Here is a 22,749-nt window from a genome sequence, read left to right as displayed (position 1 = left end):
TATACAATATTTCAGCTAAGTTTTTATGCCCTCAAGAGGAGAAGTCAAGAGAAAGTCTGTTACAGGAGTTATTAGTAAGAAAAGTTTATACCATACAAATAGACACGTTAGGTTCATCCTTTGATGTTGAGGTCAGTCCAGTTAATTAATAGTAAAGTAATATTCGGATGGTTAGTGTCTGTTCTGCGTGACTCTGGAACGTTATAACTAAGGAGCGGATTTCAGGATTCCTTGACTTGTCAAACGGTTTCCAATATGCCTATACAGTCAATATTTACATACATGATAATGGCAAGGATGAAGCGACTGAAATTTTGAGAATTAAAGAGGTCACGGTAGAAAAAAAACTCCGATTTTCTCAAAGATTAGAGATGGAATTGGTACTATGTCTTCGTTTTTTACAAAGAATTTGTAATCTCTCTCGAGAGTGAGATATATGTCTTTCGACTTAATTGTTTATACGTATATTTCCCAATATTTACTCCAATTTCTTCATCTATTTAAACTTTTTTTTTGTGCTATTTCTTATATAAAAAAAACATGAAAAGAGGTTGGATTTGGTGATCCAATAAAGTGGAGGGAAAATTGGAAAAGTAAAAAGGGTAGGTTTTGCAATGGCATAATTCAAAGGTAATGTGTGAGTGAATGTTAATTTCCATTTATGAAGGTAGGTTATAGTAGGTCACCTTTCAAATCAACTTATGCTTCTAACCTCTAACCATATGCATTGAATAATATTCAAAACTAGGTAACCTTACTACAACTTCCATTAAACACAACTCAACCCAACCGATAAAATACCAAAATAAATATTTATAAAATAACAAAAACATAACTTTTTGTAGTCAACCTGAATATAATTTCCGCCATTGTATTGTTGAACTCAAAACAGAAAAATAAAAAATTACATACATTAAGAATGCAAGACTAAATTTCTTAGTGTCTTGGCATTTCTTTAATTTAATTTTAAAAATTTCAATTTAGTATTTTATGTTTTTACATTTTCTTAAATTTTACTCTCACGCGAACAATAGAATTTGTTAATCATAAACTCATATGGATGATACTCCAGAGAAATTAGACATTTTAAAATTCTTAACAATGTACTAGCAATGAAGATATAATTGAAAAGTGTTAAAAGATAAGGTTTTTAACCATTAGAACTAAATTGAAAAAACTCTCAAAACATTATGAAAAAGTATATTCATATTTTGACTTCCATCATTTTGATCTCGTACTTACAAAATGTAAAATCTTTTGAACTCTCAATTTTATTTATTTTAATCCCTATACTTTTAAAAAACGACCCTTTTAATCTCTATTTATAAAATTGTGTAGACTACATTTCAGTAAATTTATAGGCGAAACACCATGTAAAAATTCTAATCATAAATGATATAAAAATAAACGAACCTAGACTAAAATGAAGAGAAATTGAAAGTATATAAACAAAAATTAAACAAAAACAAAATAGAGAGATTTAAACAAATGAGATATTTGTAATTTAACTAGGACATAATGAAGAACAATCTAGAGGAGTAGAAAATGTAGTGCTAATACTAAATCCTGTTTTCAGACCCATTTTCATGTTTTAAGTATCACAATGTACAACACAGACAAATACTGACAAAAGGGAAGGGGAGGAATACTTTCACAAACTAATTTTCAAATCACCCCCTCATCATCAGAAGCCCTCCAAAATTATGCTTCTATTTTGTAAGTAACATCAGAAACACTGCTCCTCTATCCTATTTTACCTAAATAAATACTAAATGATCAGGAGGCCCAGAAATTTCTTCCTCTGTCAAAAGGACATTCCATTCATTGCCTTGATCAATTCTATCATCAATTCAACACCACAACACTTATATCTAATCAATTTCTCCCTCTTCCACATCTTTTATAGAGTTAGAAATGTAATTCGGCTCGTTCTCCTCGTCCTCTTCGTCTGCTTTCATGAACAAGCCTAGTTGTTCCAAGGGATTGCTCCCTATAAATTTGAAACTGCCCAGGCCATCTTGCGAGTGATCAGGGCTCGTCTCATCTACAGAGCTCGGCAGCTGCTCAGTAGGAGCAGCTCTAAGCATCTCCAAGTCTTCAAGGAACTGAGAGTTCTCATCTATTATTACAGTTTTCTCCATCTGCATAGATTATATGGAAGTAGATGAGTAAAGACTAAGGAAGTTTTTGGCCATTTCTCCACACTTGTGGTCTGGTTGTCATTTACCTGCAGCAATGCCTGTCGTGCTGCTTCTCTCTCAAGTTCCCTCTTCCTTTTAGCCTCAGCTGCAGCTTCAGCTTCAGCTCGTCTTTGCGCATCTTGTGCAGCCTTTGCTTCTGCTTGCAGTCGCGCTTTTTCTACATTTCATGTATAAAAATTGTTACCACAAGAGCAAAATATTAAATTACATGCAAAAATACATTCTAGACCACAAGAAAGAAGCCAATCAAAATTTACTAGTATGTCCAGCTACCTTTCCTCTGCTCCAGTTCCAGTTCTTCCCTCTCCCGTCGCAACTTTTCAGGATCCTTATCGCCCTGATCTCAGCCCAAGATCAAAATGCACACCATCCAGATCAGAACCGCAATCTCTCATTGCAAAATCCATATAAAGTAGTAGGCTGTTAAACAAGTAGCCCATATTTTGAACCAACCTGTGTCATCGTCTTTTCTTTAGCTCTTAAAATTGTGTCAGCAAATCGATTTTTTAGAAGAGCAGCCCTGTAAAGCCTCTCAGGGGAGACCGGCTTCTCAGATGCAGTATGATTACCTGCAATGTTGATAAAAATAATTAATTGGAATGTACTCAGAAGAAGGGTAAAAGTTCTATGTTAAGCTCACCATCCTGATTGCAATCTGACTCAGTAGAACTAGGCTTATGGGAAGTCTCTTCCATTTGTTCGTAGCCACCTTCAGATTCTGTAGAAAGTCACTAAAGAGCATGAGTGGACAAAACAAATGCTTCAACAATCGGAATCAATGACCAATAATAATAGAAACAAAAAAAATTCAGAAAACAGGTTTAAGAAAATGAAAAAACTATTTGAAGACAGTCATTAAGATTTAAATCGTGAAGCATACACACACATGTATCAATAAAGGGCCACACTCATGCCAGTTTTCTCCTTTCTCATTTCTGATAAAGAAAAAAATAAGTCAATCCCACTGAGGAAATGAACATGCCTAATACTAAACATCGTCTGAAGTACACAAATTTTGTTGAACAATCAAAAGAGGAGAAAAGTCAATTGGAAGTTGTGTATAAGAACCTAAGAAGCATGAACCAAGAAACTAGACACAAACGCATTGACATGCTAATTTCTAAAAATCTAGGATACAAAACCGACATGGACACGGTAATTAATATATATATTTCAAAAATATATATTATTTTTATACATTTCAATGATAGTGCTAAAAAATTATTTAAGGTTATGATGCTTATGCATATATGTCAAAATACTTGAGATACATCCAAACCAACTTATCAATTTTATAAATGAATTAACATTGAACCAACTAACAAAATTTAGAATTAACATCTAAAGACATAACAAGTACGATCACTAATAAAACAATCGCACCAATTCTTTCTGAGATATAGCAGAGGAAGTGTCAAGTCCGACCGCAATCATATTCTAGTTCCCATGAATTAAACTAGGGGGGGTGGGGTGGGGTGGGGGAGGGGAGGAGGTAGGATCTTGAATTAGTTCTGACAATGTTACAATGGAGTCGATCAATTTCCCATTCCTTTGAACAACAGGAGGAAAAAACATCATTTATGCTTGGGAAGACCCATCAACAAACTATTCATAGATTAGTTCCAGAAGGCTGGAAATCATAATGAAAACACATAGATTTCTACAATTTAGAAAATTCATAACATGAATCTACTTGCGCAAAATACACTGCCAAATTCAGTATTATGTATGTTTCAGGAATATCACCACCCATATTGTGTATACTAATGCTGCTCTCAGCAGAATATAAATTAAAACAGAAAACTAAAAGTTCATATTTAATACTTGTTCAGCCAGCACAGAGTTGTTTATGTGTCATGAAGCTAAAGATAGGTATAATCCAATTTCTTTAAGTATGGAACAGTGAAGAATGGTAAAAGGAACACCCACGATTTCTTTCGAGAGGTTCATCTGAAGTTGTAGTTTCAATTAACAGACCTTCAGAGCCAATGATTTCTGGAACCTGTTGATGGTAGTCTGTTAGAAAATAAATCAACCACTATCTGACGCAGTGACGCCCATTAAACAGTACAAGCAAAGCAAGTATACAAATTGGCCAGAGGCCAACCATTTGACAATAAATTACTAATCAATACCTGATCGTGCACTGCAACTGGAGCTTTATCACACTCAGAATCATTTTCGGAGGTAGAAGAATCTGAATCTGCTGATGATACACGAGATTGGCAATGAAGTAGGTCAGGTAACTAAAAGGTTGCACATTAAATGATGATAAACAACAAATGTTGCTCATTTATCAACCCATGCAAGATAAATATGTTTTGGCTGTAATAGCTATAATAGCTGCACTATAATTACAGAATTCCTTCAGTGGTCATTATAGCTATAATAGGCACTACAGCTAAAAGTTCTATATCTTCCAAAATGGCAATGACAACATCCCACACAACAGAGGTACCTATAAAAGATAAAAAAACTGAGAAATTTGACTAACCCTTCGAATTTCTAGAGCTGATGCATTTGCTGTTTATATGGATAGCAGCATCCTTCTCTATCTCCATAGGAGCACAGCTTGAAACAGGAGCTTCATGGCCACCTATGTTCACATCCTCATCAATTTGCCCACTTCCTAAAATTGCAATGGGAAGGAAAATAAAGTAAATAACTATAGGAAAATCAGGTTGCTAGCATCCATTGTGAATCAAGGTATGCCTAAGACCTTTAGATGGTTGCATTGATGAGTTGCTTACTCCAGAGTCATTCAACATCTGCAACTGAAAGCAATAAATAATTTAAAACAAAAGCAGTCAAATACATAAAAAAGATTGCAATAGAACACAATTGTTGAATTGGAATTAATACCTCTATGACACAAGGTTCAACACTAGCATTTTTCTTTTGTTTCTCCTGAAAATGATCGTCTAGAAGCTTCCGCAATTTGAAAAGTGTATCATCACTGAGATCATCGATATCAATCTCAATTTCATCTTCCCCACATTCCCTTCCACCAGAGCTATGCTCTCTCAAGAAATCAATTATATGCAGCGGCATTTCTCCTAACAACGACTCCAACTCTCTCCCCAGATTTAGCTTTTCTTCGTCCGTCATTACATGCTTGGTGGGCATGGGTGTAACTTCAGACATAGAAGCAACTTTCATCTTTTTTTGAGGCATGTGCCTAACGGACTCAACATCTTCTCGAGGTCTAGATTTAGTTGGCAATGCATGACCATTAGTTTTTGGCAGTTTCTTCTCAATAGCTTTCCATCTCATGTCAAAAAATGTATTGAGAATATCAGCCATAACGTGCACATCATTTCCAGGTGGGTTGTAAGTCATTGCATTGGTGAAAGTAAGCTTCACGTCAGCAAGAAATTCCAACGGGCTTGAGTATGCTCCAGAAGATAACTTGTTCTTTACCGTCCCCAAATCCATTGGATGCTTAATAATTGTGTAATAATCAGGGAGGTTTAACTTCACTACATCAACAGGAATATTAAATACCCAGGCATACTGGTGTGACATCACCCTTTTCAAAAGTTGTTCACACTGTTTCATCAAAATTGCTGAAGTAGTGTTTGTGGTGTTGGGTACAGATGCTTGCACTGTAGATTCAACTCTACACATAGCAGTAGCAACCCGACTGCCATCTTGCCCTTTCTTATGACTTGGAACATTAGATTTCTTACGTTGCCCTGAAGTCAAATTCGAGGTGTTTCGAATGTTTTCAGCTGATGGCCCATTGCGTACATTGCTACAGCTAAGAATATCACTTGAAGATGATACTGTAAAACTATTTGTTCTAAGCAATTGTACTTTCTTACTGAGGGTCTGAACCTGTTCGAGTTCTTTTTTCAACCTGTAAACCAACTCCATCCTCTCAGACTGCAACAGGTTTGTCAAGGGAAGAACCTGCGTTGGAACTCTCAGAGCTTCACGATTATCAGAGCTAAAACTGATACATCTCCTCATTGGGGTACTAGAAACTTCTGAAGCGGCAATTTCAGGATCAATTCTTCCGGAGCTACCAGAACCCTCTGATTCCCCAACAGTGCGAAAGGAACTATTGCCATAGTATCTTTCTGGGTACCTAATATTCTTTTCCGTCCTCACATCCATTTATATTAACCACCTGCAACTTCAGTAGCGCCTTGGATCAATTCTGCTTTAAGAACGCAGTCACAAACTGCACACGGCCGTGCTCATGCACCTCTGCAATAGATTAACCACGCCAACCATTCAGGCTAAACCCTGAAGAAAGAGAAAACGCCTAGACCAAAAAATTCCCTCGAAAAGTGCCCAAAAGTTGATAAATTTCTTCACCACTCAGCTGAACTTAATACCAACACATCCGTCCATTAACTCGACGAATGTAACCAGATGACAAGAACAAGATAAGGAAAGCATAAAACAAATCACATCAAATATTGTTCAATTTTAAAAGAACTACGAGTCAATAGTACAAATCACAAAAGAAAAAGAAACCAAACGATTTTAGGCGTCGTTACACATGGAGATCCCACTACTTATTTTCTTTACAATTAAACCAAGTACAACAAAACCCCCCTAAGATTCAGCCATCCACGATGGCCAAATGAAAAGGAAAGAAAAAAAAAAGGACCTAAACTGAAAAGCAGAAGACAACCCTAGATAAATTACCAGTAGCCTTATAAGCTCCCCAGTAAATCCCAACGGCTCCACGAGATGAAACTTCTTCCACTGGCCTCTGGGTGAACCCCAAGGACAAGCGAACAACTAAAGAACCGCGAGATTCCGAGAAAACCCAAATCAACAAGCGTAGATCACAGGAGCCGCCACAGAACCACAACTCAAAATCCAACTGCAAACTCCAAATAGAATCTAAATCTCGAATCCGCGAGAACTTCCGGCAAATCAAACAACGCAAGCGCAGTCGAAATCGAAGATCGAAGCGAAGAAGAACAGAGAAGCGCGTAGAAGACCTAATGAGAGAGAGAGAGAGAGAGAAGTGCGAACCCTCACTCTCTCTAGTCTACTACGCTAAAACGCCGTCCCCGAGATTTTTCCACACGGGCTCGTGCAATTTGGACGGCTGGGATTTAAGCCGATTGGGAAATCAGGGCCGTCGGATCTGGATCCCAGTGGGGGGGCTTTTTTAATGTTGGCCAGTCGGTGAGAAAAGTAAATGACGGTGGGAATTTGATTGGTTTAAAAGGGAGGGGAAGGGAACTAATATTCGCAAATTCTATACGGATCTGAAAACTCTGACGTAATATGATTGGATAAATATGGGATACGTCCGTGATTGGTGATGTTGAGGCTACTAGACGGCCACTAAACGACATGTCGTATCGTACCTTCTTGGCGTGCGGAAGTCGGCCATAGTAATTTGTATGAGACGACTCTCACTCAAGCTCAACGGATTTTTAAATTTTTAATTTAAAAAAATATAGAGTATTTGAATATATAAGGAACAAATAGAAGGTAAACCAACGTTTAATATTATATACTAATTAAATTTGACAATGGTATTTTGAACTCGCTGAAGATAGAGATGAAACTACGTTGAGATTTTTTCAGGATTTATGGATTCTTTATAGTCGCGAGAATAAGGAGAAGTCATACCGAAGATGTTGTCGATGCAGATAGGAGTAGGGTTGTATTTATTGTAAAATCTTAGAACTTATTTCTTAAAATGACTCCAATGGTCATTTAAAATCATTTTTCAAATTTTTAACACTCATGGACCAAATAGACACTAAAGCTCAAGCTTCAATAATCAAAAGTTGAAATTAAAATATAATATTTGAAAGTTGTATAAGTGCATTATGCATCAAGTTTCGTAAAAAAGTTTAAAATTAAAAATATAATATCCAAAGGTTGTAAGCACAAAAATTTATATGGCTATCTAAAAATTAAAGGCATATTTAATAGGTAATTCAGATCATGTTTCTTGTTTTCAAATTCACCGAATCAAATAAATTCAGTGAATACATGTTTGTCAGACTGTCTTTGAATTTTGTAATCTAAACAGTGAAAATTCTGAAAACAACCACCTACACCCTACAACATTTTATGCCGACAAACACATAGAAATTAAAGGTAAGTGGCCATATCATGGAGTTTGAAATCATTCCCTCTCAATTAATCCTAACTCTTTTGGACCAATGAATCACCAATGATGGTTATAAAATATACAATATTGTAAAATAATAATTATATAAAATTTATGATATAAGTTGATAAATCAATTAACATTATGTCAAATTTAACTAAATATTTAGTTAGCAAATATACTACTAAACACCTAGCACAATTTTTATAAAGTGAGATTCAATTTCTAAATCTGCTATCAAACGTATCTAAAAATACTACTTTTCATTGAATACCTTATTTTCAAATGATCAACCAAACGCACCCTAAGCTTCCAAACACTACTCACACTCACATCGAGTAATTGTTATTTGATAATGTAAGCCAAATTTTGAAAACTATAAAGCTTGTTTTTGTTTTTGAAGTTCAGCAAAGAATTTAAATACCTTGCTAAAAACGAAATAGTTGTTAAAAAATTTTCTAAAAAGAATAATAATAATAAATAAATATCTCAAAAAAAGGGAAGGGAATTGTATTGAAAGAAGGATGGGAGTAATTGTGGTTATTTACAAAGGGGACTGGTAGTACCAAAAGAAAAGCCACGTCACGCCTGTTGAGAAGACAAGGATATGGCTAACTTCAAATCCATGGCCTCCAAATTTATCATCTTCCTCTTCAACCATCTCACCAACTCCACCTGCCCAATAACAACATACATAACCATTTCAAATCAAAACCCAGCTAATCTCGGGATAGCCGAAACACTTCGTTGGAGATTAGCGGGTTGGGGCCACGAGACCTCATTATCCTTTTACTAAGAAACAATTTCGTTGATGGCATGGAATTACAAAAGGGGGAAGAACCCGATTCCAACAGGGTTACAAGAAACTTCTCCAATTGGATATAAGAGAGGAAAAGTTAGGGTAATGGAAAAGAGGGTAAAAAAGATAAAATTGTCATTCGTAGTTGCATTTTAAAGAAATTTAATAGATAAATGAGCTTTCGTCAAACTTTAACTGACCTTACTTTTAGCTTCAACTCAGAAAGGATGATTTTTGCATGGCAATTCGGTATTTGCAATATCATAAAACAGATACGTGACCTGACCACTGCTGGAAGAATAATCTACAACTACAAGTGAATCAAAGGTGATGAAAACACTGCAATTCCATAAACAACAAACACGAGCGGATTACTCATTACCTCACTTATCTCAACAACGGGGCGTACGGAGCGGGACATGGTGATACAGTGTGATCTGGTAACTGATTTATGAAATCGATTGTCACCTGCAAGCACGAATGAAGGATTTTCTTTTCTAACCTAACAAGCTGGGTAGCAACTCTCTTTTTTGGATTCAAATCACCATCTGCCAACTGTTCAAATAGATGGGTAAGTTTAAATAATCGATTACTGCAGGTAGATCTAATAAAGAGAAGCCAAAAATTACCCGAGACTCATCCTCGCTCAAGGTAGTTGGGTAGCCAGCCAGTCGTCTCTTGAAATAATCAGCAACTTGGTCCAGCATTGCTCGTTCCATACATGGGCTCACCTACAAAGAAATGTTTCAAGATTCCTTTCATGGCATGGTGATGGTTATCGATATAGTTGAAGTATTTTACAAATCTGAATCCAGGCATCAATATTAGTATATTTCACGTCCTTGTTTGGAAAATACAAAATTGGACAAATAAGGCAAGGGAAAATGAGTTAACCGTACGCCTACGACCACCATTGATCGGCCAAATGGTACTGGGCAAGGGAGGAAAAAAAAAAAGAGTTACTTTTCGCGGATGGGTTTCAAATCTCATAGTCACCGCCTACCTAAGATATTAAAATTATACAAGTTTTCTGACCAATCGGTTGCATGATCAAGCAGCAGTTGTACTATGACATCAATCGAAGTGCACGACCCAGTCACTCACATAAACATATCATAATTAAAAAATGCGGTGTAAACTAACAGTAATCTAGATGCCAAAATTCAACAGAAAGAATCAAATTAAAGAATTTTCAACTAACAAGTTCTATTAGAGATCCAATCCTTAAACAAGCCAAAAAAAAAAAAAAAAGACACTAGCAGGGACAAGAAACTTACTGGACAGATTGGACCTTGAGAAGAAATAACAGACTGCATTTCTGAAGGATCTGTAACATAGCCAAGCCGAAGATAAGGAAGCATGTCTGAGACCGCTTCTTTCTCCTTTCCAGCATAAACCTGTTTCAGAAATAAGATTTCATGAAAAGTATAAACTTAAAACCTTCATCTCTGCCAGTATTTTAAATTCATACATGAAAAACTTGTATCGACAATCTGTTATTTCTTTGAGCAACCATTCTTTTATCCTGATACTGAGGATCTTCGGTATTCAAAGCTGCCTGAAACATAAAGGTCAAGAACATTAAGAGACATCATTTATCCAAAATATTGCCCACAATCAAACACAAAGTCTTACCTCAACTACTAGGCGGTCATAGCGATTATCTTCATCAACAAAACCATAATTCAGGAGTAACTTCGAATTAGGCTGTGGCCCACACCTGTTGTCAAGAATTTGAACAAGAATGAAAATCTTGCTAAAGGACTTAAAAGCTAGATACAGTAACAAAAACATCAACAGATAATTGATCCTGTGAACAGTTGAACAGGTTCAATTATTTACCAAACAGCGATTGATTCCCCAGCCTTGTATGGACGATCAACCACTAGTTCCACAGCCCCATCAACAGCAGTTAACATTGCCTTGCAATTGCTTCTATAAGCCAACAGCGGAGGGCCAAGAGGAACCAAAGCAAATCTCCGAGCCAAGCTTACTTTCTGAATTCAATAAGCCTTTATATAATCAATTTGGAAGCTTCTTAAGAACAGAGAAAATCTTAAAAATAATGCTTCCTGGAGAAAACAAGTGAACTTCGCAATTCAGAAGAGCATAGCTTTTAAAAAGTAGAATAAAAAAGAATTCTTTCTTTTATTATATAAGCAAAGATAACTTTAATTACTGGAAACAAATAGGAAATAGAAGTTAGATGCAATATTTGTAAGAAGCCATGGACCAGATACCGCTTATGAGACAGTGATATATCAACTAGCCTTGCCATAAACACGTGCATCTTTTACCAAAAAGAATAGAATCAGGAACAGACATATTGCAGAAGAACAACAAATGAATCTTAGGTTGTCATTGGAGTTGGAGGACATAACAACGAGTGCATCTGCAATCTTGCCACAAATGCATGCACTTTGTACAAAGAGGATAGAATCAAGGATAAAACAACAAAAGGATTTTAAATTTTTAACTTCTCATTTCGAATTGAAGGATGTAATATGACAAGTCAGAGCCTTTGCAATCTTTGTAATGAATGAAGAATGCTTGTATATATCTGTATAAGAATTCCAGACAATAAAGCAAGGCCAGAAAGCAAAAATTTCTTCTTTTTTTTTAAGAAACGAATACTTGAATTATTCAAAAGAGAGGATATACAAAAGAAGAAGATGAGCTATCCCCAAAGGCCAAAGGATTACAAAAAAGAGTTCCAATTGGAATAGATTTGTGACGAGCTATAATTACAAAAATCTTTGTGAAGTAAACACCATTTCGAAGAGTGTAATCTAATAAGACCCCAAAAATCCTCCCTTGAAGTATCAACACCTGAAACGTTCTTGTATTTCTTTCAGACCAAATTCTCTACAAGCGGCCAACCGTACTGCGTCAAACCAAATAATATTATATTTACCCACAAAAAAAGGTTCTGAAGATTAACTAAAAGATCCTTCTGAACATTTCCTACAAAACACCCAACTCAAGTTGAAGATGCTGCAGATTTGCCCAAGAGATAGCAAACGGGCAAAGAAATAAAAGGTTAAGATTGTCTTCCATATTTTTCCTGCATAACACACACCAATTAGGAGACAAGGAGGCCATGGGCATTCTTTCATAAAGTGCAAGTATTGAGCTTTTCAAGGCCAAAGAGCCACAAAAACACTTTCACCTTATTTGGAATTCTAGCCTACCAGATGGTTTTGATAAAGGATTGATTAAGGCCGTCAACATTGCCACTAAGCTCCTTTACAAGAGATTTAACAGAGAAAGTACCATCCTTCTCAAGGGACCACTTCTTTTTCTCTTCTCTATTGTTTAGACTGACATTTGAGAGAGGATTAAAGAGCTCTGCTCATTCAAAATTTCTTGGTCCGCTAGGTTTCTTCTGAATTTTAGGTCCCAACCTTCATTTTCTGAAAACCAGCATTTGGAGATGTAGAAAACCTGCGACTCTGAAAAGCCTTGGAAACTCTCCTCTTAGCGGTCTGCTAGCTAGCAACTTGTCATTCCAAAATCTTATTTTATCTCCTTTGCCAACTAATTTGTTCCACAAGTCAGCCTTCTTGCAGCATTTTACAATAAAAATCCAGGGGCCTTTAAACCTCTGACCTCCTTTTGGAGATGGGACCCGCTCTGCTTTGGACAGCCTGTATTTACAAGCAATTAATTGCCTCCACAATGCTGCCTCCTCACTCGTGAATTTAGAACCCCATTTCTGATTTCACAAGTAAAGCCATGTTTTTTGTCTTTAGATTCCCAACACCTAGACCCCCATTGGGTAATGAAGTCACGCTCCTATTTACAGAACTAAAACCATTGGCATCTTTAGCTACCTCTCCATTAAAAATTTCCTGATGATCCTCTCCCATCTCTTGATAAATTTTTCCAGGGCAATAAAAAATGGAGAAGTAGTAGAGAGGGAGGTTTGGGTGCGATCATACCAGCACTAATGCACCAGTAGATAGGGAGGCTAGAGAGGAATGCGTTTATCAAGGTAACTCTACCACCTCTTGAGAAGGTGAAGTTCTTCCATTTCTCCAACCTACTTCTAATTTTTTTCTTCAACGGAGCTCCAAAAAGCAGCAAATTTTACATTACCTCCCAAAGGAAGACCCAAATAGGACATAGGGAGCACATCCCCATCTGGTAGCCATGGAGATCACCTCTTCTTCTTCCACATTTATGCCCGTGACGGTTGTTTTGGTGTAGTCGATCTTTAAGTCTGATAACTACTCAATTCTTAACTACCTTTAAGATATTATCCATCTTAATACTGTCACAGACTGAAAAAAGCGAAGTCTCATCTGCGAATTGCATTGCAAATGGCTAATATGGATAGGGTCTTTGCCTACAATGAATTCTTGAATGAGCATTCATTTGTATCTTTGTCAAGCATGCTGCTAAGAACATCAGCCACTATCAGAAAGAGAAAATGGGCTAACAGGTCTCCTTGTCTGATACCCCTTGAAGCCTTGAGTCTGCCTCTTGGTTTCTTTCCATTCATGGACCAAGAACTTTCCTTGAGGAATAGTCATCCACCACTTAGTTAGCTATCAAGATGGAATCTACAATTTGTCTGCCAGAAACAAAAGCAGCTTTATTTTGGCAACAGTGCAAGGCAAAACCTTCTTCAACCTGGAAGCTAAGACCTTCGCAATTGCTTTGTAAGGGCTTGTAACCAAGCTAATGGGTGGTATTCCAAAACCAAGCTTCTTCAGGATGAAAACCCAAGCTTCTTTCGCTCCTATTCAAGTGATAGAAGAAAGAAGAGTCCTATTGCTGAAATCATAAAAGAGGACAGCTTATGTATCACGGAAGAAAAGTCTATTGAAGAGGATACTGTCTCCTTTTTACAGAAGCTTTACACCAAAAGGAATAATTTATGCCCATGCTTCCTAGCATCAATTGGAGGCCAATACTTGAGAACATGAAAAAGGAGATTAAAGTCCCTTTACCATAGAAGAGATTAAGGCAACTGTGGACAATCTAGGGGCAAATAAAGCACAAGAACTGATGGATACACTAGTGAATTCTCGAAAAGGACTTGGAACGTCATCAAAGGGGATATCCTTAAGATGTTCCACGACTTTTTCCAGAATGGTATCCTACTATTCTTCTGATAAGTCCACAATGATATTCTCCATTCGTGCATAAATGAACATATAATTCCAAAGAATATCATGCAGTAATTTCTTCCTTTTTAGAGGGAAAGCAAAAAACCTTTGTCCTCGATAAATTTAGAATGTTTCCGATGTGAAGTAGTAATTTAAGGATGGATATGATACAACTACTCTAGAGCCCATGAACAAATGAGATATAATTTCGTATGTGAATCTTAACTAATTCCCTCCCAACAATGTAACCATGGAGGTGCAGGAGGCGCCTTAATGGAGGGGGAAAGTCATTTGATGCTCAGAACTTCATAGACTGTCATGACTGCCATGATAGTTGAGAAATATAGATGATATATAAATCATAACTCTCGATTATAATACAAATGCATGCCCACGGATAACAATTTAATAATCTCAACTAATATTGACATATCATTTGTCTTAGTCGAGATCATTAACTTCCCAATTAATTGGAGAAAGAAGAACAAGAAGAGGGGCAGTGAAACTAAACAGGTTTTAATTACCTGCAAATGCACCACACATGATTGAACTGCAACAAAGGCTTGTTTGAAAATCTCAAAGGAAAATGCTTCAGTCGGAATATCATATGGGTATTGCTGCAAATTTCCCAATAAAAAATTAGTTCAAAGAATCGTCTGCTAGACTCAGCTAATGTGATTGTTCCTCCATCATTTTGTGGTTCTCAAAATTACAAGGGCATTACCTGAAACAGAGAGCCAGCCATAAACCAGACTGTATCGAGCTCATTATACTCCTTCTTAATTCCTTCTGCCCTTTCAAGAACTTCATTCTGATCCATCCAAGTTAAAGTTTTAGCCATGACATCTCCAACTTTGTATGGGTAATTAGGCAAAGTATAAGTCACAAATCAATCTTGTAAGTTGTTACCTTTGTCGGACTGCCTGAAAGGTAATCAAGCTCAGCTTCTGACCATAGAAGAGGGGACTCTACGGCTAGTTGGCCCCTCCCACGCTGGCGATCAAGCTCCCTAATATAAGGGTACCAGAAAGATTTCTTTCCTTGTTTCTTCTCATACATCAAATACAAAGCCAAGCATGCCAACTCTGACAACTTATTGGTAGTCAACAATTCGGCTGCAAGAAGACCCAAACAGCCATTACAGACAGACTATTAACTCAAGATTGTCTTCTTGCTCCCAAATTCACTGTAAAATTTAATTATGATGGGGAAAATAAAATTTCCACAATCACGCAACAACAATCGACTAGAAAACTTGCAGCACTTAAGATTTTAGACCAAGAAAGCAACGTGACTAAAGTCCTGGAACGAAAGTAGAAATGCTTGGTTTATACTGTAAAAACAAAGTGCATAACAGGTTCAATCTACATGCATCCTATAAACATTCCACTTCCAGCACTTCTTCTATCTACAAACCAAGATCATGAAACATATTTTATTTCACTTGTTAGTCTCGGGCAGCCACTTTTAAATTCTCTCATTAGTAACAAGAACAAGAAGCAGCAAAATCACTCGAACGTTTTACGTCAGAAGAAATCCAAATCCCCTAAAATAAACGCTGAACCATACCGACGGTCTCATTTCCTAGCACTCTCTCGAGAGTCACGACCAGTGAATTCGGCACCGAAAATGCGACATCCCCCGCCTAAAAAATTAAAAAATAAATAAAATTAAATTAAAAAAAAACCCGGAAAAGCTTCACAATGAATCCACTGAATTGACAACAAAATACTTGAAATGAAACGAAATCTTTACAAATTGACCTCGAGATCTTCGCTGGCAGCCACGTAATGGATGGGCCTATGCTTCTTATCATGAGAAGCCCTTTCCTCAAGAACGACCTTGCAAGGAGGAAGCCCATTCCTGTGCATCCAAGCCTTCAAATCTCCGAACTCGTCCTCTTCTTTCTTGCTTACAGCTTCTCCACTCTTCCCATCCTCCTTGCGCGACCCAGCAACAAGGGTGTCCGAGGTTGAAGCAAAACAAACATTCCGGCGAGGAATTGGCCGAAAAGAACGCGAACAACGGTGATTATTTGGCCGCGCAGAAAGCGAAACTAGAAGAGGGCGGTGCGAGGAAGAAGAGGAGCGTGAGGGCGAAGGAAGACAAGTGTCGAGCAAAGGACAGAGTTCCATGGAGGAGCACTAGGGTTTGAACTTTGAGGAGAAGGAATTGAGAGTGAGAGAAGGCAGAATTTTGATTGATGGGTTAGATATTTTTTTCTTGTTGATTCAAGTTTGTGATGTGATTTTTGGATTTGGATTTGGAATTTGCGTCCAAAATCAAGTGTTGGGACAAAGAAAGAGCGACGGAGAAAGTTGGAGGGAAAGTAAGAGGGGTCACACACTCACAATAATACACAACTAAAACTGTCCTTACGTTAAAAAAACACAAAATACAGTGCTCTCGCTAAACCTTTATTTTTTTGTTCCCTCGTTTCCAATTTTATTAAAAAATATAAAGAGTTGAAAATCAAAAATTCTTATTAGATAAACCTGTAGATCTCACGTTTGTTTCGTAGGAATATGAGATACTCGTAAATCTTTAAAATATCCTATGATGTTTATACGGAGGCATCTAATGTATTTTAGATGTCCTTTTCAAACATGAAATTCTAGGTTTTCTTAGCATCTGTATTTTTAATTTTTGTTCATTTTAGTGTTTGTACTTTTCAAATGTTAATTTTTGTCCCTAGACTTTTAAAACGTGACCATTTTTGTCCCTTCATTTTATTCTTAATCTCATTCTTTTCTATCACAATTTCAACATGACACTAAAATCAATATATTTCTTAAAATTTAAACACTACTTTATACTAAAGAGTTTCCGTCGTGTATTAAAATTTGTGTTAAATTTCTGCAATTAGAGACTAAAATGATCATTTTTTAAAAGTACAGTGACCAAAATGAATATTTTCAAAGTAATTAAAATGAACTAAAGTTAGACTAAAATGAACCATAACTAAAATTACATGGATCAAAATAATATTTTAATCTCAATTTTATAATTCAATAAATTATTGTATCCATTGAGTAATAAATAACTTTATACAATGAGATATATTTATATATCAGATGTCCATGTAAAATAAAATTTAATACAATTACATAAAATCTCTATTTATTTTTAATATTTTGAAATAATTATTAATAATAATAATTATTGTCATAAATATATAATTTTAACGTAAAAATTTAAAGACAAAGATACGTTTGATATTTGTACTCTTAAGAAGTATAATGTGATGATACGATAGATAACTTTCATCCAAAATAACACTAATTATATAATTATCTTTTTGAAAAAATATTGAAGTTAAAAGATTAATTTTACATTTAATATTAGTTATTATTTAAAATATATTTGACTAATAAAAATTAATTTGTTCAATAAATACTAACAAGATATTAAATTAATAAAAACAAACCTATTATATAAATACAAGTGTATAAATTATATTAATATTTGTAAGGAAATTCTTACAACATTTTATATATATATATATATATATTTTTTTTTTAATATCCATGAGTGTCCAGGTCAGCTTACGCGCACCTTGAAACATTTCCACTGACGAGGCAAAACAAACATCGCTATTCAACTATTGTAGGACAAATATAAATATATATATATAAAAAAAGAACCGCTAATGGCAAGTCTCTGCAGCTTGGCTACCTGCATTGAGACACCAGTATCCCTTAAATTTGGCCACTTGAGTCGTTGCCTAGCACGACCCTGTCGGAGTTGATCTCTTCAAGTCGATGGTTCCAACTCGTCGATTCTACCATGTAACTCTTGTGGCTCAGCCAGCGCTCTGCTAAGACATAGGAATAGTAAGGCCAATGACAAGAGATGGAAGAAGCTACTACTCATGGAAAAACTATTATTCACTAGGAAACATCTACTATTCATTCAAATAAAAGTTGAGCTATTGTGATAAGGAAAGAATTGTATCTACCTCACGAGCGAGTCCAACATGGCTTCAAGATCCTTAGCTCTTTCAATCAGCTGCAAATAGACTCCAAATCTCCCTGTAAGCCTGCCGAACCCAACTTGCGCGATTCTAGTACGTGTGGAAGAGGGAGGAGGACTGATGATCTAGAGAGACCTCAGTCTCACCCTTCAATGTTGAGATAGACATTTGCCTAGACAAAAGAAGACGGTTTAGAGGTGCTTATCATGACCTCATGTCAGGCATCGGAGGTAGCTGCAATGAGGCCTGTATTTCAAAAAAGCAAGGTCATCCAACTAGAAAACCTACCTATTCTCTTAGCATAGCAGTGAGCAGTGGCCAAAATTAACTATGAGTGACTATGTGATGAATCAAGAATAAAATTTTTCAAAGAAACCATCTTACATCAAAGAAGCCACATAAACATCTTATAAAAATGCTAGCACATGTATTCTTTCAGAATGTGTACCTTGAAGAGAGAAAATTCCCTTCTACACCCAAATGGCACATCAGCAGAACAGCCACAATTTGGGAATAATTATGGACAGTACAATCTTTGTTAAACATGTTCTAAAAAATATCGAAACAAAACACTGGCAGAGCCCCATTCGTCTGAGGCGGTCTACTAATCAATATCCGGAGCTGACAAATGACTGGCTTTAGTAATTTCTGCAGGCCAAAAGAGAGAGAAAGGATTAGCTCTTCAACATACTCACAATAAATTATCTACATGAAAGGGCTAAACCTTGAGGGCAGGTCAAAGCTTAAAACAATTTACCTCCACTCCAGTATGATGGTTAGATTAAAGAATTTCTAACTAGAAGTCTCGATCAATATTTTGTTGAGGATATTTGACTGTTCATCCATATTACAAACAAACTTGGGCACAAATAGATGCCAGACTTTAAAGTCAACAACTCCGCTCGAGATAAACATCGAAAGAATATTTGAGAATTCTCCTCCCTTTCCCAATTTGAGGAGCCCTTCGGCCAATATTGAGTATGTTGATTCATTTGGCAAGCATCCCTTATCCAACATCTCCTCCACGACTTTAATCACTTCCTCAGCTTTACCAACTTCAAGAAATCCTTTTATCAACATGTTATAAGTAAATTCATTAGGCATACAACCTTTTTCCAACATGTCATCCCACAGCCTAGCGGCTTCACACAACTCCCCCATCTCACACATTCCTGCAATAAGCGTGTTATATGTTAATAGACTCGGAATTGAGCCCCTCTCAAACTCGTTGAATAACGTTCTTGCTTCCCATATATTCCCCTCCTTGCAAAGCCAGTGAATAAGAGTGCTTGTAATAGCATTATCTGGAGTACAATTTTTCTTCAAAAGCCTCTCCCACAGCTTACAAGCTTCCTTCACCCTCCCCTCACAGCATAAAACATCAATCACCTTACAGCAAAGTGCTGAGTTTGGTATATACTTCTTTTCAAGCATATCATTAAGCAGGTTAAGTGCTTCACCAGACTTCTTCTCCCTACAATAAGCTTCAATTATGACTCCATAAGTAATGTCATTTGGGTCGATCCCATTTTCCTCCATTTCGTCCATCACCTTTACAGCATCAGTAAATCTACCTTGTTTGATGTACCCATCCATTAAAATTGTGTAAGTAGTCGCATCAGGAAGCCAGCCATGATCGAAAAGCTCACCAAAAACTCTCTTGGCACCAACCATATCACCCCTCGAAACATAACCACCTAAAATTGTAGTGTAAGTAACAACATTTGGAACCATACCCATGGCAGGCATTTCGTCGAACACCTTCCGTGCACCCTCGATGTCGTTCTTTTTGCAAAGCGCTTTGATCAAAATGTTGCAAGTAAACACATTAGGTACAACCCCAAATTTGGAATTTGAATGCTTAAACAACAAATGAACCAAAGAAAACCGATTGTTCTGCACCAAAGCATTGAGCAACGTGTTCAACGACCTCACCGAGCGTCGAACGCCAAAGGTTTGAATCCGTAGAAATGTTTTCACGGCCAATTTCGGCCGACCCGCAAGCCCATAGCTTCTAATCACTGTAATGAACAAATCTTCCCCGCACTTGATACCAGAACTCTGCAAGTCCAGGAGCAGAGATTCGACGGGTTCAAAAGCTCGAGCGCGAGAGAGACGATGAACAATCGCATGATATGTATCGTAATTGTGGGAAAATCCGGGATGAAATTTTCCGGCGTGGTGGAATATTTGGAGGGCGAGGTCTAGATTTTGTTGTCCAATGATCATAGATACGAGGCGCCTGGGGTATAGACGCTGCGGCCAGGGTTTGATCGGCGGCGTGACGGTGTAAGACTGAAGGGAAGAATCAACGGCGAAGATGAAACGAAGAGGAACAATTGCAATTGAGCTATGGAGTGAAATGGATTTGATTTTGTTGCGGCTGATGTAGCACCACATGGTTGAAAATTGGACGGTTTTGAGCAGAAGTTGAAGAAAAATATAGGTCCGTTCTTAGAGAGTTGCCATTGCTACTGAAAACCCAGAAACCAATAAACTTACTCAGGACTGCCGTCGCCTTCACCGGTGGCCATCGCCATCGTAGACGAGGGATCCCAAGAAAGTTCTTACGAGTGTAGCATCTATGGGAGGTGTATTTTCAAATATGCAACTTTTTTTTTTTTCTAAATTACCAGATTAACAGGGAATTTGGGCTGAGGGTTCGTTGTTGCAAAATGACCATCATACCCCTCTTTTACGTTTCTCTACGTCCTCTCTCTCATCCCTCCCCTTCTTCTCCCTCCCATTTATCTTGTACTTTCTTATTGCTTGGTTTTTCCTTTCAATTTTTTGTTTCGTTATACATAACTTTCACCATCCAATAATTTTTTAATTAAATTTTAAATTTGATACTTTCATATGAATTAAAGTGAATCATAATTAAGATTAGAAGATCAAATGAGAGATTTTAAGGAAGAAAAAAATCTTAAACAAATTTGATTTAAATTTCAAATTTGAATATGAATACCGTCAAATTAAGGAGATTGAGATTCTATTTTCCTTAATTCTAATTTTCAAAATTTTAATTGAAAAATCTTTAATCTCTTAAATTATTTGTTAATCATTTTGAATTTGAATTTGAATTTGACAAATATTTTATTTATTTACTTTCCACGGATTTTAATTTTGTTTACGATTTCATTTAAATTAATCAAATTTTATTAATAATTATTTAGATAAATAAGATAAACAACATTTTATTTCAAAATATTTAAAATTATTGATAAATATTCATTCAAAATTAATTCAATAATTTAGGAAATTTATTAATTATATAAATAGATTTTCAAGTAATTAAATTCTAATTCTCTCTCTTTCCTCTAGCTCTCTCTCATTCTTCCCTTTCCCTCATCTCTCGCTCTCTCCCGTTCCCTCTCTCCTTCATCACTCCCTCTGTCTTCTAGGTGTTTTCCGGTGATATTCTTCTTCGATGGTGGGTCTCACGTTTGCGCCAACAACATCTCCTCTCCCGTCACCGTCTACTTTAGGATTTGTTAAATATTTTGAAAAATCTAACCTTTCCCTTTAGGTAGTTTTTCTCGACAGGCATTTTGAAAAAAAGATAACATAAAAAATCATCAAGGGAGTGGGAGGAAACAAGAAAATTACGACAAAAGAGGGAGGGAGAGAGATAAACGGGGGAATAAGAGAGAAATCTCAAAAATGGGAAAAGAAAAAATAACGGAGATGGTGGAGGAACTTATTCTGCATAACCAGAGAAAAATAAGGGAGATGATGGAGAGAAAAAATGGGAGAAGAAAGGAAGCGACGAAAGAGAGGATGGAAAGAGAAACATAAAATGAGAGTCATGATCATTTGGCAACAACAAAAACTTTTAGAAAACATACACTGTCATTCTTTTTTTTGGCTTCACTGACTATTCAGCCCAAATTCCCCAAATAATTACTATGTGGTTATACATTTTATAAATAAATAGAAGATATTCTAAAATGAGGCATGCAAAAATCTGGCGCAAATGTTGGAATCCATAAATCAACAAACTTCCACCTTCTTCCCCAGATTCTGCTGCGTTTTTTTTTTCTGTTTTTTCCAATACTTCTCTGCCATAGTTTGCTAAATCAATTCCATTATACCATTTAGTCGCCGCCGCCCCCTCCGAGAAGCTTCTTCATGGGTTTTTCTTCATCATGTTTGATCAAGTCTGCGAACCTCAGTTCGGATGGAAACTGACCTAACAGAATGGGATGTCAGTGAATATTCGAGCTACATTCAAGAGATGATATAGTTTCGCGTATCTAGAAAGGAGTGGGAGGTTTCTATTTATAGGTTGGAGCTTCCGACGAAGTGTCCGATAAGCCTCTAATGGCTTTTTAAAGTTCACACCGTCCCGTTGTGGAATATGTTGGAGAAATAATAATCATGACGGAGTGTCGTCCTTTGATAAGCTCTACTAGTAAATTAGGTGTTGATGTGTGAAGGGTAAGGTCGGCTCCCCCAATCCATAAAGGGGCTGACGCTCGTCCTGTTGAGTAAAGTCCAAGATGATGAATTTTAATTTTGTTGACTTTGGGTGGTTTGTCATTTCTTATCATATCAGGGACTGCCAC

At 36.6% G+C, this 22,749-nt stretch overlaps 3 protein-coding genes across 11 annotated transcripts; all 3 read right to left on the bottom strand.

Moving 5' to 3' along the window:
* Window positions 1-1,539: 1,539 nt before the first annotated feature.
* Window positions 1,540-7,233, bottom strand: LOC111021474 (transcription factor GTE8). Of its 3 annotated transcripts, none has more exons than XM_022298456.2 (11): window positions 6,861-7,233; window positions 5,064-6,413; window positions 4,921-4,975; window positions 4,696-4,830; window positions 4,337-4,407; window positions 4,131-4,203; window positions 2,842-2,919; window positions 2,655-2,770; window positions 2,475-2,538; window positions 2,228-2,358; window positions 1,540-2,141 (listed from the first exon to the last, which is right to left on the bottom strand). In XM_022298456.2, exons 2-11 carry the CDS (start codon window positions 6,318-6,320, stop codon window positions 1,872-1,874), a joined length of 2,250 nt encoding a protein of 749 aa, XP_022154148.1. In that variant the 5' UTR covers window positions 6,321-6,413; window positions 6,861-7,233; the 3' UTR covers window positions 1,540-1,871. The 3 variants fall into 3 exon arrangements, with proteins under 3 accessions (XP_022154148.1, XP_022154150.1, XP_022154149.1); XM_022298458.2 differs by having other exon boundaries at window positions 4,337-4,404; XM_022298457.2 differs by having other exon boundaries at window positions 5,064-7,233.
* A 1,547-nt stretch (window positions 7,234-8,780) lies between these two features.
* On the bottom strand, window positions 8,781-16,544 carry LOC111021479 (Rubisco methyltransferase family protein). 6 transcript variants are annotated; one of them, XR_015792876.1, is made up of 13 exons: window positions 15,972-16,540; window positions 15,778-15,853; window positions 15,118-15,323; window positions 14,933-15,019; window positions 14,733-14,825; window positions 10,937-11,091; window positions 10,730-10,814; window positions 10,566-10,652; window positions 10,372-10,491; window positions 9,724-9,825; window positions 9,477-9,649; window positions 9,295-9,398; window positions 8,781-8,970 (listed from the first exon to the last, which is right to left on the bottom strand). XR_015792876.1 is itself a non-coding variant. In XM_088127704.1 (12 exons), the coding sequence occupies exons 1-11, from the start codon at window positions 16,341-16,343 to the stop codon at window positions 9,482-9,484; spliced, it is 1,551 nt and encodes a 516-aa protein (XP_087983830.1). In that variant the 5' UTR covers window positions 16,344-16,540; the 3' UTR covers window positions 8,781-8,970; window positions 9,477-9,481. The 6 variants fall into 6 exon arrangements, 3 of the variants coding, with proteins under 3 accessions (XP_087983830.1, XP_022154163.1, XP_087983831.1); XR_015792877.1 differs by having other exon boundaries at window positions 9,295-9,382; XR_015792875.1 differs by having other exon boundaries at window positions 9,295-9,404; window positions 15,972-16,539.
* Window positions 16,545-17,684: 1,140 nt separating this feature from the next.
* On the bottom strand, window positions 17,685-20,805 carry LOC111021517 (Pentatricopeptide repeat (PPR-like) superfamily protein). 2 transcript variants are annotated; one of them, XM_022298509.2, is made up of 4 exons: window positions 18,939-20,805; window positions 18,630-18,829; window positions 18,167-18,427; window positions 17,685-18,022 (listed from the first exon to the last, which is right to left on the bottom strand). In XM_022298509.2, exon 1 carries the CDS (start codon window positions 20,579-20,581, stop codon window positions 18,974-18,976), a length of 1,608 nt encoding a protein of 535 aa, XP_022154201.1. In that variant the 5' UTR covers window positions 20,582-20,805; the 3' UTR covers window positions 17,685-18,022; window positions 18,167-18,427; window positions 18,630-18,829; window positions 18,939-18,973. The 2 variants fall into 2 exon arrangements, with proteins under 2 accessions (XP_022154201.1, XP_022154202.1); XM_022298510.2 differs by having other exon boundaries at window positions 18,167-18,353.
* Window positions 20,806-22,749: the final 1,944 nt, after the last annotated feature.

This window comes from Momordica charantia (genome assembly GCF_013281855.1).
Source record: "Momordica charantia cultivar OHB3-1 chromosome 8 unlocalized genomic scaffold, Mcharantia_2.0 BLBB01000008.1, whole genome shotgun sequence".
Taxonomy (NCBI): Eukaryota; Viridiplantae; Streptophyta; class Magnoliopsida; order Cucurbitales; family Cucurbitaceae; genus Momordica; species Momordica charantia.
The sequence above is the reverse complement of the archived record's forward strand: the minus strand, read 5'-3'. Positions and strand labels throughout refer to the sequence as shown.